The following is a 15,713-nucleotide window of genomic DNA, read 5'->3' as shown; positions in this document are numbered from 1 at the left end:
TAGGTACAAAACAGCACTGCCTTCCTTGTGCTCGGCTTTCTAATTCTGCAAGGGCTCTGTGGCCACTGCAGAAGGAGGAGGCCTGTGCTGCTTCTCTGTGCCATGACAGGCTGCTTCCTGCAGAGCTGTAAGCCGTTCTGGCAGTGGGGTTGTTTGGGAGAGATGGTTGTGCTGACCAGGCAGACTGCATGTCCTGAAAAGTTCTTCGCATCATAATCTTTAATGTCCATTTGCTTAATCTCATCCCATTTCTGCTAATGACACCTTCTTGAAGCTCTGTGTCTGGCTTTTTGTTGTCTTGAGCCTCACCTAACTTAGTTGCTTTCCTCTCTTGCCCGACATGACAGAGTCAGCATGTGAAAGTCCCAGCAAGTTTCAGTGTAAGAGTGGAGAGTGCATTGACGGAGGCAAAGTGTGCGATTCACATAGAGACTGCAGGGACTGGTCTGACGAGCCTCTGAAAGAATGTGGTACAGTACTTGTCTTCTACGTGTTGCTCCTGTTGTAACTGCTTCCCCTCTCCTCCATCTGGTGCTCACAGCTTTGAGTGTAACCACATGTAGCTGCTAATGCTATTTCTCACTCTGCTTCTCTTTCCTTGCCTTTATTCTCTCTTCACCCTTCGCATGAATATAATTAGTAGCCCAGTCTGATCATCTGCTAGCATGAACTGTGCCCTTCTCAGTTCAGCTTTTAATCTTGGAGGGATGTTTGAGCCGAGCACAGGACTAGCAACCAGGAATTCCCCCTGCCCAGACACTGGGGTCCTCCACAGCACTGACCAGTTTATTTGGCCTTGCTGCCAATAATTACCTGTGAATTACTGAAAGATGAACCAAAGATCATAAAGGTTTAGCACTGGTAGCACGCTCTAAAGGTGAAAGCGTGCAGTGAGTGGCAGCATCCACTAAGCACTGACTTCAGCCACTGCTGGGTTTGTTGCTGCATCCTCAAGAGCTCTGTGCCGGCAGCTTCAATAGCTCTCATTCAGGGAGAGCTGTTGGCTTCTCTGTACTGGACAAAAAGTGTGTGAATTCCCAGAAAGGATGCTCTCAGCCTGTGCTTTCAGAACATCCTTGCTTTCTTCTGCACTAATCCACATCTCCCTGTCTTTCTGAGTGGGTGTTGCAACTTGTCTGCCTGTGGAGGTCTCACTCAAAGCCAGCAGCCCGGTTGGCTGATGAGACTGGGCTCAGCCTTAACCATGATGCTGTGACTGCCTCGTTGTGGTCCTAGGCTGGCAGCTAAGTGCCATCTGAGTTAGGAAGCTGTGCAGAATAGTCTGTACAGAATAGTCAAAGCAGACATGCTTCTTTAAGACTGCAGAATGGTGTAGATTGCTGTGAGTTTTGACATGCAGCCACAGGTAAATCTGCACAGCAGCCCAGGAGCATGGATATGATGCAGTTTGCCAGAGGCCTGTGCAAGTGCAGGAATAGGTGATATCAATTAATAAACATCACTGAACAGTGCCAAGACACAGTGTGACTTTGTGGACCCTTTCTTGGAGCCCAGTGAATTTGCTCTGTTAGTAACTTACTGATATCTGTGTACACGTGTGTCTCTGATAGGAAGGTAAAGGCATCCCAGAGCTGGGTTGGGGTGCTCGGACATATCTTCCCAGCCTGCTGACTTTAATTGGCTTGTGGTTGTTTCCATTTTCCTTCAAGATCCATGGTTTAATGGCTGTGCTGCACTGCTCACCTGCGTCATGCAAGGAAGCAAGAAGTAAAACATAAATGAAAATTCTGCCTTTAAATTGCATTAAGAAATGAAGTGAATCAGTTTTGCTTGTTCCACTGAACCCACTATCCCTGAAATCCCACAGCTTCTGTACAGCAGCCCTAAGGAGAAAACTTTCTCTTCACCTTCTAAAGGTTAATTACAACAAGAAGTTATTTCTGACAGAAAATTAGCTCTCTTCAATCTTATTCAATTCTAGTTAAAAAGACACATTTAGTCTATTTTTCATTTCAGCTCTTTGAAAGCAGGATCAGAGGGGTGGCCTTGGATCAGGCAGAGGCCCAGGAGGGAATGGGGGCTGTTCCATACATTGCACACTTGGGCTGCTGCAACTCAGGCGTTGCTGGAATTGTCACTCAGATCCTTCCTTGGTGCTGGATGGGAAAACAGTTACAGCAGTTCCAAACAGCTGAGCTCTGGGAGATGAGACTCCCCCAGCATGAATTATTAAAGCTTAAAGAGACTTCAGAAAAGTCAACGTTAACCAGTGTATGGGGAAGGAGTCATCTTCTGGAGAGCACCCTTAGAAATGCCTCACATCTGGCAGAACGTGCTCAAAGCAGTGGGTTTCTGATGGATCAGATGCAGAGATGCACAGATGCTGTGTCCCCAGGGCTCCCTCTTCATTTAGCCACTAGTTTTCAGTCCAACTGATCCTAACAGTGTTGGTTTGGAATAATAAAGAGCAAGAGAAGAGATATGGTGATGGCTTCCTTTCACTGAAGTCACTTATATGCTCTTTGTGGCCAACACGTGGCTACCAGAAGCTGGTAGCTATGGGAAAATGTGAGTTTGACCTTTCTTAATTTTATTCAGTCTTATGACTAGAACCCTCCCTTAGCACTGATAACCTGTATGCCTCTTCCAGGTATTAACGAATGCTCTATGAACAACGGTGGTTGCTCGCACATATGCAAAGACTTGAAGATAGGCTACGAATGTGAATGCCCGCCCGGATACAAGCTCCTGGATAAAAAAACGTGTGGAGGTAATTTACATGCAAACAGCAGTCCCTTGTGTTTCACCATACAGAGACGTGATTATGTGCACTTCAGCATTGCTCCATCACAGATGGTTTGATTTCAAGTTATTGATGGGTTTCAAACACTCCTTTCAGACATAGATGAATGTGAGAATCCAGACGCTTGTAGCCAGATCTGCATTAATTACAAGGGGGACTACAAATGTGAGTGCTACGAGGGATACGAGATGGACACCCTGTCCAAGAACTGCAAAGCTGTAGGTAAGGCAGCCCAACGGGCTTTTAAACTCTGATTGCTCAACATCTTAACTCTGATAAGACAACACACTTGCAGGGCTGAGCCTGGGGGAGCAGAGGCAAAAGTTAAGTAGTGAGCAAAGGCATTAATTTCAAGCAGATCAGAACTGCTGCAGTGATAGCAGATGTGTCTCTAGGCAAGAACTACTGATAGTGCAGATCAGAATATTTTAATGGTGTGCAGAGCGATTATAATCACTGGTTGCTGTTTGAAGCTGCAACTCGAAAAGGAAACCTCTCGACAGGTTTCACCAAAAACAGCACAGAAAAAAACTATTTACTGCTAGTTGTGGCAAAAGAAAACAACCCAATTAAGACATGGTGGGTTACCACCTCTCCACCTGCCCAGCCTCATACGCAAATACCAACATGAACACCATCAGCATGCTTGGGCTGACTGCAGAAATGAATGTCAGAAGGATTGTGGCCTTTAGGTCAGCTGCTAAAATAACAAATGCACATTTTTCTGTGTCAGGAAAGAGTCCCTACTTGATCTTCACCAACCGCCACGAGGTCCGTAAGATAGACCTGGTGAAAAGGGACTACTCTCGCATCATTCCCATGCTGAAAAACGTCGTGGCGCTGGATGTGGAAGTGGCAACAAACAGAATATATTGGTGTGATTTGTTCTACCGGAAGATCTACAGGTAAGGGCTAATGGAGAATGTGTGGTTTGGTACCTTTCTAAAGCTGTGCTTCACTTTGTACTCTGTATGACAGTATGCAGAGAACAACGAAGTGTGTGCTGAACCTGAGGGCTTTTCATCCCTTATTGCAATACCTGTTGTGGCCCAGACTTCGTAAGCTTTTCAAGAACTGATAAGGAAATCAGGGGGTTGTGCAGTTACTTGGCTTGAAAATGCAGGAAGGCTTTTCATCAGTAATAGATCCCTGCTGCATTTGTGCAGTTACACATGGACTCTTGCTCACTAAATGGTCACATTGCCAAGTGAGGCTGCTGCTGTGCTGTGTTCTTCCTGTTCTTCCACAAAGGACTTTGCGTCTGAAGGCAAGAAGGGGGCAAGTGGTGGAAGCAAGGATACTGGCTGAGCACTGCAGGCTCTGCTATACCAGATTAAAATCCACAGCACTTGACCACAGACATTTCATATCCTGTAATTTCTGTTTCCCTTTTCAGCTGTTTTTATACATTCATCACAATTATTATGTACTGGAGCTTGTAGGAGTGCCTAGTCAAAAAGGCACTTAATTTATGCACTGAAAATTCCCCATGTATATTCTGATTTTCATAGCTATTGCACCCCATTGCAGCAATTTATTTTGGATTTTAGTTAATGATCAGGCAAAAAGGTTGACTGGTTTCATTGCGTAGGAGCAAGGCTGAGGCTTCTGCAGGCTGTGCTGGCTCTCATACCACTGGCAGGGAAATTTGCCCAGGCTGTCCTGATTATTAAGCACTCAGGTAGCCAGGCAGGTACCCTGAGATGCTTCTATTGTGTCTGATCCTGCAGGCATCGATCTCAACTGTGCAAGGAGAGAAAAAGTTGTTTTGGTGTTTTTTTGTTTCCTTTTAACCAAATTCTTCTAAGAGCCAGACAAAGCTCTTAGAAACGCCAATGCAAACTCTGAATGTCTGATTCTATTTAGAATCTCTCTGTGCATTTGATTCTGGTATAAATGCAAAAGAACAGAATCGCCTGTGCTTGTAGGTGTAATATGGGGTTATTCTTGGAACCTCCATGCAGCATTTCCTGCCTTTCGTTATTATCTTTAAAGATTGTGAAGCTGACGTTAAGCAAAGATTTTCTTTGTGTCTAACGAGATCACTTGCCAAATTAGTAATAGCTTCATGAGTCCCTTTGATGAATTAAAATTAGTTACACAGGTCCTAATTCTGCAAGACATTTAAGCACGTTTATTTGTATGCTAAATTCAACTCTGTTCAGCAGAGCACTGGAGATTACAATATTTCCAATGTCCATAAATCCCATTAAATGGTACTACTGAAGTTAATGTGCCCTAAGTAAGATATTGTGCTAAATTGTGCAGGAAGCTGGTGGAAACATAAAGTAACTGTCCTACAATCTGCCATCCAGATATAGAGGTAGGACCGAGGTGAAGGAGAAAGCAGCAGCAGGATGCAGTGCACAACTGTAAGGGTTTCTCTGTTAGTTGTCCTGCCACACGTGCACTTTGTTCCTGTGGGGTTGGAGTGATGCTGCCAGCACTCGGCCCTTCCTGAGCTCCAGCCCCGTGCACATCTGTACAGCCTTCTCTGTGCCGTGTGTCAGCCCGGTGACAAATCTTGTCTCTGCAGTGCTTACATAGACAAAGCGAGTGACACAGCGGAGCAGGTGATTCTGATAGACAGCCAGCTGAACTCCCCCGAAGGGTTGGCCATTGACTGGGTTCATAAGAACATCTACTGGACAGATTCTGGAAACAAGACTATCTCAGTGGCCACTGCAGACGGGAGCAGGAGGAGGACACTTTTTAACAGCGGCCTCAGTGAGCCGAGAGCCATTGCTGTTGATCCCACACGGAGGTAAGTGTGAAAAGGAGACGTTTGTGCTTTTCTAATGGACTTACAGTTTTCTTTCTGCCTCTCACAAAACTCATGTGCATTGTGCGTGCCATAAATTAAATCCTAATGGGTTTACTGACATGTTTAAAGATTAAGGCCTCTGTAAGAGCTTACATAGGACTGCTGAGATTCTACAAAGAGCTGGTTCAGGTAAATCTTTGCATGGCTGCTGCTGTCAGTTTCGAAAATTATGTCGGCCGGTGGTTCAGGTGGGTCTGAGCTCGGGCACACAGGTTATGTGGGGAAATAACAAAGTCTGACAGGAGTGCAGGATAAGTAAAGTCTACAGATCGACCACAGACACCAGGAGATAGTCTGGGGGTTTATATTCTGGTGCAAGTTCTGTGGCAGAGTAACCTGTGGGATAGGAGCACAGTAGCTCCATTAAATGCATATCAAGATAAACTGAAGTGACCAAGGGGCTTTGCAGCATCAAGCAGAGAGCACTGCAACTCCATCCCTGAGCAGTAGTTCAGATTTCTTACCCTTGGGTCCGATTTACTGTCTCCTTGCATCCATCTCTTTTAGGTTCATGTACTGGTCTGACTGGGGAGACAAAGCGAAGATTGAAAAAGCTGGCCTCAATGGCGTGGGGCGGCAAGTGCTGGTGTCTGACAACATCGAGTGGCCAAATGGCATCACGCTTGGTAAGCAGCTGGGTCACAGCTACGGGATCCACTGTGGCTAATATAAATTCCTTGTTAAGTAGGCAAACAGCCGAAGTTGAAGCCATCCTCACTTAGCAGGCGTGAGGCTCTCCACTTGGTTTTATGTTTGAAAATTCTGTCCATAAAAAGCTGTAAAAGAAAATGTTACTACCATCACATATTGTTGAAGTGCTACGGCTGTGAACAAATAATGTTATCCCTCAGTAATTAAGAAATTAATTAATGGCTTGTTTTACTACAGAATTTGGTTTTTTGTTGGCACTCATCCACTTGCATTCAGTTCAGTGAATCTCTTCCAAAATAAGTGCATCTGCTCCAGGAAGAGACATTCAGTTCATGGTATTCTACATTACACTGGGCCCTTCCCTCCTGCTCTTACCTGCACACACACACACACACACACACACCAGAATGTTTCTCCTTTTTAATCTTATAAGGTCTCTTCTTAACATATCTGGGCGCTGATTCAAAATCACAACTAGTGTTTAAAAAAAAAAAACCTTTTAAAAGCCTAATAATAAAGAGATTAGTCATGCTGCCAGCAGGAAAAAAATGCTGGGAAGTGAAAAAGAATTGCAGAAGCTGTGTGTAATTTTGCTTCATTGTGTTTTTACTTCTCAGATTTGCTGAATCAGCGTCTCTACTGGGTGGACTCCAAATTGCATTCACTCTCCTGCATTGATTTCAATGGCAGCAACAGAAAAGTTCTAATCTCTTCTGTTGATGATCTGAGCCATCCTTTCGGCTTAGCAGTGTTTGAGGTAAGAATCGAGATCGGGTGAGAACGGACTGGAGACTGCAAGAGGTCTCAAAGCTCTCCTTGATTGAAAGCTTTGCCTTTTGCACGGAGCAGAAAGCTGAGTGAGGGCGTTTGCTGCTATAGAAACCGATTAACCTGGTGTGGGTTCAGCAGGGAAAATAGTTTTCTAAAGCTTTTAATCAGGAGCGATGCGTTGCCTCACGCTTTTACCTAATGTACTATAAGTGAATCCATGAGGGGCAGGCAGTGCTCAGTTATGACTCCCATGTGACTGCAAAATAGTCATGGCTTTCCCTTGAGGTGAACTGAGCCAACCGCCCATGCAAAGGCTGAAACTGTTAGCAAGGGACAGGAGAAACCACTTACTGTGATCAGTAGTGGGGCAGCCACTCACTGAGTGTCACTGCAGTCACCCTGTGACTGCCTTCTGATGAGTCAGGCTTTGAGGGGAGCTGCAGGGGCTCGGGCAGCTGCCCAGTGCACTGTTGAGCACTGTGCCTTTCCCAGCATTTTTGATTCACATGCATCCTTGTGTTGCACTTTCCAGTGCTAACAGAATCCTCAAGGGAGGATGGCCCTGTAGTTCTGGGAGGTTGATTGCTTGCACTGTCCTCTGGCCATCCCAGCATCTGCACAAGTGTCCTCAAACATTTTCACCTGTGGCAGGAGTCTGAAGGCTCCAGTGGGCAGTGTGTGTGCCAGGCACTCGCAGGGCTCCCCCTGCAGTCACTGTGCACCAGTGCATTGCTGAGCTGGGGATCTGGCATTCAAAGTCCAACTTGAATTGGAACTGAGCAGGGTCAGGTCAGAAATCCTGTGTATTTCCTGCAGGACAGAGTGTTCTGGACTGACCTGGAGAATGAAGCGATCTTCAGTGCCAACAGGCTGAGTGGCTTGGACATCTCTGTGTTAGCAGAAAATCTCAATAATCCTCACGATATCGTTGTATTTCATGAATTAAAGCAGCCCAAAGGTAAGACACGTCCTCGGGGTCTCATGGCCTTAAATTAGATTTATTTGAACTACTAAATGAAACACTTCCTGATGGTTTCTGATGAGAGAAAAGGCACAGGTAATAATGTGAAATCAATGCCTGATGTTTGAAGTTCCTGCGTAATTAATTCTACATCAGTACCTGAAAAATCTGCTGCTTGTTAATAGCTGTTTAATTAGCATCTTTAATAACAGAGTTACTCTCATTACTGTGATCCTTTCCATTCATTACATATTTGGGCTGTACTGCAGACTGGAAGTGTCACAGCAAGGTGAGCATGTGGGGAATAGCACTCAGCACTGAGCAAATAACAGAAAGAACTGCTTAACAACACAAGGAAGCCAGCTTCTGACCCAGCAGAACTGAGAAAGCTCAGTGAGGAGCACATGGCTTGTGTCCATCTGCTGTTGCTGTGAGCATGTATGGATGCTCTCCTCACTCAGCAGCATCAGTCTGTGAATGTTCTACATAATTATTAGTGGCAATCAACAAGCCATTCAGATACCATCTTTACTGTGCAGTGTCTGAACCACTGGCTTGTGAATGAGTGCATTATTACTAAGGCAACTACAGTTGCATGAAGCTGTTAATTTTTTATTCGCTAATCTCTCCTCACAGTTTTTATAGTAGAACATGAGGTTTTACTCCAAACTGTAAAGATGATTAAGGAGGGCAATTGATCAAGGTAGGGAGCTGAAGAGAGTCCCTCTGGCTTAATAGTCCTTTGCTGAGGGGAAAAAAAAGTAACTTGCCTTTTTTTCTGTCTTTGAATAGCTCCAGACTCCTGTGAGCTCGGCCCCCAGCCAAATGGAGGCTGCGAGTATTTGTGTCTTCCTGCTCCCCACATCTCTCCCCATTCCCCCAAGTACACGTGTGCCTGTCCTGACAACATGTGGCTGGGTCCTGACATGAAAAAATGCTATAAAGGTAAATACAATCACATCATTGTTGTGCTGTCCCAATAAAACCATACTTAATGGTGAAAAAAGAGAGTTCCTGATGGTGGAACACATACATTAGCTTTGGAATTCCACATGTATTCTGACTTCTGAACAAAGCATTGCACTATTCTTTATTAAAAACCTGTATTTTTTGAAAGCATCATCAGGAAAAAACAGAGGGGAAAGAGGAAGAAAGGGATGATCCCTAGGACTGAAAATGGGAATGGTCGGTAAATGGTATCCATTTGCCATGTTAGTGCTCTCTAGGTATTGGAAGGGCCACAGTCATTGCTAAAGAGACCGCTGGTTACAATATAATCTTCTCTAACATGTAGACAGTTCCTGTCACAAATTCAGTACCTGCTCAAAAAATGAGTATTTTAATTTCTTAACCAGCTTCCAGACAGAGAACTTCACTACTGTTCATTAACTGAAGTTTGATCAGTTCTGTGCTTGGCAAGTAGAACTGAGATTTGATTTCTACTTCTAACCAGCAAGCATCACAATCCGCCCCACACTTATATCACCATTTGTGATTTGATAACTTACTGCTTTTGCTTTTCAGAGCTTCCAACTACTCCACCTACCGCTGTGATTGTAGAAACCACTACATCTCATCCTGCCACTGCCTCCACTGTGACTGCGACTGGCAGCACCACCAACAGCACCGCCATCATCCCCAGAGCTGTATCAGAAGCCACAGCTGCCACCCTGAGTTCTCATTCAACCACATCCCTCCTCATAGATTCTGAGATGACCACCGAAAACAGCAACTTGTCACAGCACTGTAAGTGAATGAGATTCTTATTTTCTTTATCAATTTATAGATTGCCAGAAAAATTCAAGAGTACCTCTAACAGCTGAGCTATGAAAGGTCCTATGTAGGCACATCGTCTTGCATAGCAGGAGAAATTAGGTATCCTGTATGCAGATGCTGATGTTCTGATAGGTGATGTGATTCCAGTTGCTGGGGATTTAGGGCACTCATGTCAGGCTTTCATCCCATGCATGTAAAGCTGACTCTAGAGAAACACCCTATAAAATTCATACCAGTCCAGGTCAAGCTGCTGCTGCTTTGCATGGCTGTGCTATGTGTCTAAGAGAAGAATTTACTCTTCAGGATTGTCCTTGAAGACCTCAAGCAGATCCAGATTGCTTTGAAAGAGTGATAGATTAAAATATTGCAAAAAAAAAAAACAATAACCCAAAACCAAAAACTATATCAGTAAGCAGAACAGGCTGTTTTAACTGCACTTGGAAAGCAAAACTAAGCCATCCCAATTTGACTATGATGTCTATGTGAAGCCATCAGTGAACTCACTTTGTAGTGCATGGGGAAAAATAGAATCCAGTTTATGAAATTCATTCTTTTAAGTCCTGTTTGTGCAAATTTCCTTTCAAATGCCATAATTAACTTAAAGAACTTACTTAGCTTCTATGGCTTAAGTGTTTATGTTTGAAATAGTCTGGCCTGTTGTTAGGTAAATAACCTTGTAATAGAACAGTCTGCCAAGGGGAATTATTTGAAAGGATAAATTGCCTTTAAGTTCCACAAATTGATGCATCAGAAGACAAACTAGAGTTAGTTTCCCTCCTCTCTATTCCAGCTACTTTAACACAAAGATTTTCTGTGCTGATCCCGTTATTAGAGCTCAGAGCAAACATTTTGAGGTTACTCTTGCATGCTGTAGCAGGCTGCAGCAACCACTGACATACATGGTGACCAGCTCCATAGCTGTACATAACATAGATATACATACATGCATGTGCACATATAGCAAGCATTGCATTCCTAAGAGACAGCTCAGCGCAACCCAGCCCAGAGTTATGTGCACATGTATCTCTTTTTATTCTTCTCCCTGATTATTTCATTCCAAAACTTTCTATGAGCTCTTTGGTAACAAATACTTTGTGATGGGCAGAACAGCTTACTGATACAAAGCATTCTTTAGCTACAGCTTTAAAACCCGTGAACAAGTGAAATGATCCATCCTATTTCTGTAATTACAGATTCAAATAATGGCCAAGGCTTTGATTCAACTGTGACAGCGGCTGTTGTTGGAATTGTCATTCCTGTTGGTAAGCTGATTTGATTTCAGCACTGAAGGAGATCAATCGTACTGAAATAGTGTAAATAAAGTTTTCTGACTCTCAATATTAGGGGGTGGGAGAGAGTAGAGGAACTGCTAAAATGAGTCTGAAGCAGTTGTGGAGGATAGACACTTACATAGGAACATGTCAGCACATTCCTGCTCTCTCTGCAAAACTGACTAACAACACTTTCTCCTTTCATCAGTGGTTCTTGGCTTGCTGTGCATGGGGGGATACCTCATCTGGAGAAACTGGAAACGGAAGAACACTAAAAGCATGAATTTTGATAATCCGGTATACAGGAAGACAACGGAAGAAGAAGATGAAGATGAAATCCACATTGGCCGAACAGCCCAAATTGGACACGTTTACCCTGCAGTAAGTACCTGAGGAACCTGCTGACACAGATTCATTTTCCTGAGAATCTGGCTTACAGTGAATCATGTGGAGATATTTGACATTATTAATTCAATTCAGTAATCATGGAATAGGTAGAAGACTAAACTTGTCTTAAAAGATAGTGGTGTGTGTATATATATATATATATATATATATATATATATATATATACACACATAATAGGATAATGTTTAAAGGAAGAGCAACTCTTCTGATCAGTACACACAGTCTGCCTTATGCTGGCTGTCTTTCCATCTCAAGAGCTCAGTATGTGACAACTGATTACTTACCTTCTTAAAGGTTCCATGTTGCTCAGACTGCTACCAGGTACCTGAACTATTTTAAGGGTAACTCAGGTTTCTGTACAAACCAAGGAGAAATTGTATTTTTTATGTAATAAAACATTGCAAAAGTCAGATTTCTCGCAAGGAGAAGCAGATGAGGTTTTGTATGAAGTTAAGGAAATTTGTCTAGGCAACGTCAATCTTTACTAAAACAAAATACTCACTTCATTAGCAAGTCCTTTGTATGCAGAAAAAAGGAGAAATAGTTCTGTGTGGCAGCTTGTCTGCATTGGAGCTTCCTTCCAAGCAGCAGCCCTCGTGAGATGGAGCAACTGGCAGTAATAACTGCTTTGTATTTTTAAAAGAGAAAAAGATCTTAATTAATGCTTTATGGTACCTGAAGATGACCTAGAAATATGTCAGCCCTTACAAGGAATTCTATCCCTGTAACATACAAGGACAATGCACCATCCAGTGTCTCTGTAGTAAAACTTGAGGGAGATACCTCATTTAGGAGAAAAAAACAGTACATGAAATAATATTTGTCACCATTACATTAGGGCAGCAAATTGATTTTTAATAGGAAATACAGCTTGGAAAAAATTCTGTGATACTGTTGTTCATGTATCAAAATATACAAGTCAGATTTTCTCCTCAAGTTTGCTTTTCTTCCTTCACAGCGCGTAGCTCTGAGCTTAGAAGACGATGGGCTGCCATAAGGATGAAGCTGCTGCTCCAGCCAGAATGCACCGAACAAACTTTCTTTGGATCACAAAACCTGCTTCTTTGTTTGAATCATTATTTATGTTGCAGAAGGGTAACCACAGAGTTATAATGAACTGCAAACATCCAAAGGATGTGAGAGTTTTGTATGTATAATCTTTTATACACATTTTAACTTGTTGCACTACCCATTTGTGATAGTCAATAAGCAACTGCTGAGCTACTAACTCAATGTACATAACCAGCAGGCTGACGGTTCAGTAGCTACTGCTTTATTTTAAGACTATATTTATAGATATTTTGTAAATATACTGAATATGCTTTGTGGCTATCCATCAACATAAGTAAAATAAAATCTGTACAGACTGTTTAGAAATATTTATTAACAAAAGCTGGATTATAAGATCTGATCTGTAAATATAGTAGAGGGGTGAGAGTATTTATTTTTTGTATGTTTGGCTTGCTGTGCATAGATTATCTGTGTATATATCTATCTAGTCTAGATAGATATATAGGCATATAAATATATACATATATATAAATATATACATATATTTTAAAACTACTGGGCTATGTTTATGAAAATTAGGGATAATTGAATTTTTACCAGGTGTTTAAAGTTTGCTTTCAAATCTAAAGACACAAAGTAAGAAACAGCTGTACTGTAAGATAGCCGATCAATGACAGCCATAACAAACAGGGCTTCTGATTCCCAAAGTGGCTTGCAAGGGTTGCTTTCATCCTCTCCAGTTTAGCCAGATTTGCCTGCACTGCTCTGAGCTGAAGAGCTGTTGCTAACAGCATTTCAGGCAGGAGGAGCTCCTACAGTGACCACATTTTTCATTCTGTACTGTTGCTTTTTACAGGTTGGTACAAATCTGATTTAGCCTATTTCTTTGTTTTCTTCTATCTATCTGAATGTTTTCCCTACTAGGCATCCTGCACCTCTCACACACATTTAGAATTAGCAGAACCAAAAGTTGAGGCACATTCAGATACTGAAGTGAGCACTCAGGCTCATCAGGAAACAGTCCCACAGTAACAAAAGGTGATCCCTTACCTCATGGATCCTTTTCCCTACTCCCTTCTTCATTAAGACTCAATTTATGAGATACTGTGGGACAGTGTCTTTAGTTCATTCACCATTTGTAGAATTCATTGAAGTGCAGCAGCTGTCATCAGAGTGAATGCCTGCACCGTAATACATCTGGCATAACACAGAGCACAAGACAAGGTTCAGAAATCACAGCTGTACCTATAGCTGATTCCTAGAATTCAAAGGCATCTGAAGAAAATAAAACATCACAGGAAAAAGAAGTTGAAAGCTTTCCAGTCTGATAGTAACTGCCTTTCATTCTCTATGGTTCCCAAACTTTGTTTCTCTTTCCTACAGACCTCAATAGCACAGTGTTACCATCAATGTAGTACAATGAGTCTAAATATGCACTATCTGTCCTAAGAATTACAAGGAACCAAACACAGTTAAGATCAAAATAGTTGACATAATCCTGCCTATTTCTGCAGCAAGGAGTCCAGGTGCTCTTAAATTCACTCCTTTGATGGCAGGAAAAGATATACACATATTTTTAAACAGGCTTCTCCTGCTTAAGATCATCACATCTGTGCTAGCCTGGGATTCCAGGATACTGCTTTAGAAAGGAGAAATCAAGAACAACCTCTCTCTTGCTATACTAGCTTCCCTTTCCTACATAGATACTTCTCCCTCTCGTTCCATCCCCCGCCTCCCAGTTCCAGTAGCTTATTTAAGGTCTGTGCACTGAAATGGCAAACAGCAGTGTAAAGCTCTGCTCTCAGGTTCACAAAGTTTCCTATCAGGCCACAGCAGGTGATAATCCTCCACCTCAAAGGGCAAGTTCAGGCATCGAGGCAAAAAGCAAGGCCTTCTCCCAGCTGGTGTTCTCCTGTTCCATCCAGCAGAGATAACTGTCCAGTTTCCCCCTCCTTGTTGGTGTAAGCACAGGGTAGCAATACTGTCTGGCTGGATAGTTAGAAGACCCACTGGTTTTTTCTTATCTCACACTATGAGATTCCCAGGAAGTGGATGTACTCAACTGCCACCACACACTGGACTGAAGTGCATGAGAAGCTGAGGAAATCAATTACAGCTTTTATATACAAGCAGAATAAACCATTTTTTACTTGGATTTACTTGGATTCTCAACTAAGAAAGGAACAAGGTATCTAACAACCAAGTGTAGCGCTCCCCTACTTACACTCAAGCTACTCACTTCACAGCCTTTGTAGACAACATCTAAAGAATCGAGCACCCTTCTGTTCCAATTCCAGATTTTAATGCAGTAAAGGAGTGACTGAGATACCCAGTTACCCTTCCAAGGTCTGAAGCTCCGTGTCTGCAAATCCATGCACTGTGTGCATGAAGAAGAACTGAGAGGAGGCTGTATGTATGTGGTAACACTGTAACTAAAACACATGTAAATATATTTGGAAGTTCTACAGTTTTGATACTTTTCTAAGAGCACACACAGACAAACCTGTACAAACCATGTAAAAAAGGCTGCGGCTTTTTGTAAATGAACTCAATGTGCAGTGATGATTTCAACTAAGCGCCAATGTTCGGTTTTTTTAAAGAAGTTATTTTAAATAACGGTTCAGGTTGTTAGGATGATATTTAACATTGTAATCACTTCTGATCTGTCTCGTCATGTTGAAGTTCTGTTAAAGTAAGTTCTTGCTCGGTGCCTTTTGTGTTTCAGTTTTTGGTATGGATGAAAGGACCAGGGAGGGTTGGGGAGGGATCTGCTGTGTAACACGTGCTGTACTTACATGCATAAGGATCACTGCAAACCAAATGAATACATTTGTAAAACAGTGCACTGTTTCTATAGAAAGATTTGTTTGTTTGTTTTTAATCTGAGCCTACTGAACTAATTACATTTTAGTACTTCAAATGCTGTCTCTTAGGCCTGGTACTCTATCGCATCTTGGTCTGCCTTTTCCTTAACTCTCCGTTGTTAAAAGTGAAGTGGGTTCCAGGTTGGAACTAGGTTAGGTTTTAAGGTCCCTTCCTACCCAACACTTCTATGACTCTGTATGATTTTATGTCCAAGGCATATTTTCTATATGATTTTACAGAAGGTGCTAAGAAAAATGACACAGCCTCCTATGAGAGTCCCAAGCCTGTCACACTAAGCTATGCCTCCTCTAACAGCTGTCTTAACTAAATATATTGGATACCCAACTCACCATTCAGAGGGGTAACACAGTCAATCTGCACAATAACACACTGGCCAACTCAAAGCAGTTA

The 15,713-nt window shown here is 42.6% G+C and overlaps 1 protein-coding gene and 1 long non-coding RNA gene across 5 annotated transcripts in view; one reads left to right on the top strand and one right to left on the bottom strand.

Annotated features, from left to right (window-relative positions):
* The window catches only part of LRP8 (LDL receptor related protein 8), a 132,933-nt gene extending 117,576 nt beyond the window's left edge, over positions 1-15,357 (top strand). For 2 of the 3 annotated variants that reach the window (XM_015870589.3, XM_085511725.1), the window contains 13 exons: positions 348-470; positions 2,612-2,731; positions 2,861-2,986; positions 3,498-3,669; positions 5,301-5,528; positions 6,096-6,214; positions 6,857-6,996; positions 7,827-7,968; positions 8,764-8,916; positions 9,496-9,717; positions 10,941-11,009; positions 11,227-11,399; positions 12,385-15,357. In XM_015870589.3, the coding sequence (XP_015726075.1) occupies positions 348-470; positions 2,612-2,731; positions 2,861-2,986; positions 3,498-3,669; positions 5,301-5,528; positions 6,096-6,214; positions 6,857-6,996; positions 7,827-7,968; positions 8,764-8,916; positions 9,496-9,717; positions 10,941-11,009; positions 11,227-11,399; positions 12,385-12,423 (1,826 nt within the window). In that variant the 3' untranslated portion in view covers positions 12,424-15,357. The remainder of the gene's footprint in view (positions 1-347; positions 471-2,611; positions 2,732-2,860; positions 2,987-3,497; positions 3,670-5,300; positions 5,529-6,095; positions 6,215-6,856; positions 6,997-7,826; positions 7,969-8,763; positions 8,917-9,495; positions 9,718-10,940; positions 11,010-11,226; positions 11,400-12,384) is intronic. The other variant, XM_015870590.3, reaches the window with a different exon arrangement.
* Positions 470-13,615, bottom strand: LOC107317664 (uncharacterized). Of its 2 annotated transcripts, XR_001556960.3 has the most exons (5): positions 13,488-13,615; positions 11,929-12,052; positions 7,848-8,046; positions 6,053-6,364; positions 470-1,704 (listed from the first exon to the last, which is right to left on the bottom strand). It is a non-coding gene; the product is annotated as an uncharacterized LOC107317664 (long non-coding RNA). The 2 variants fall into 2 exon arrangements; XR_014932844.1 differs by lacking the exon at positions 470-1,704 and having other exon boundaries at positions 4,876-6,364.
* Positions 15,358-15,713: the final 356 nt, after the last annotated feature.

Source organism: Coturnix japonica, chromosome 11 (genome assembly GCF_054131305.1).
Source record: "Coturnix japonica strain WE chromosome 11, WE-NBRP24, whole genome shotgun sequence".
NCBI classification, from domain to species: Eukaryota; Metazoa; Chordata; class Aves; order Galliformes; family Phasianidae; genus Coturnix; species Coturnix japonica.
Note: the sequence above shows the minus strand (reverse complement) of the source record. Positions and strands in the feature narration are given on the sequence as shown.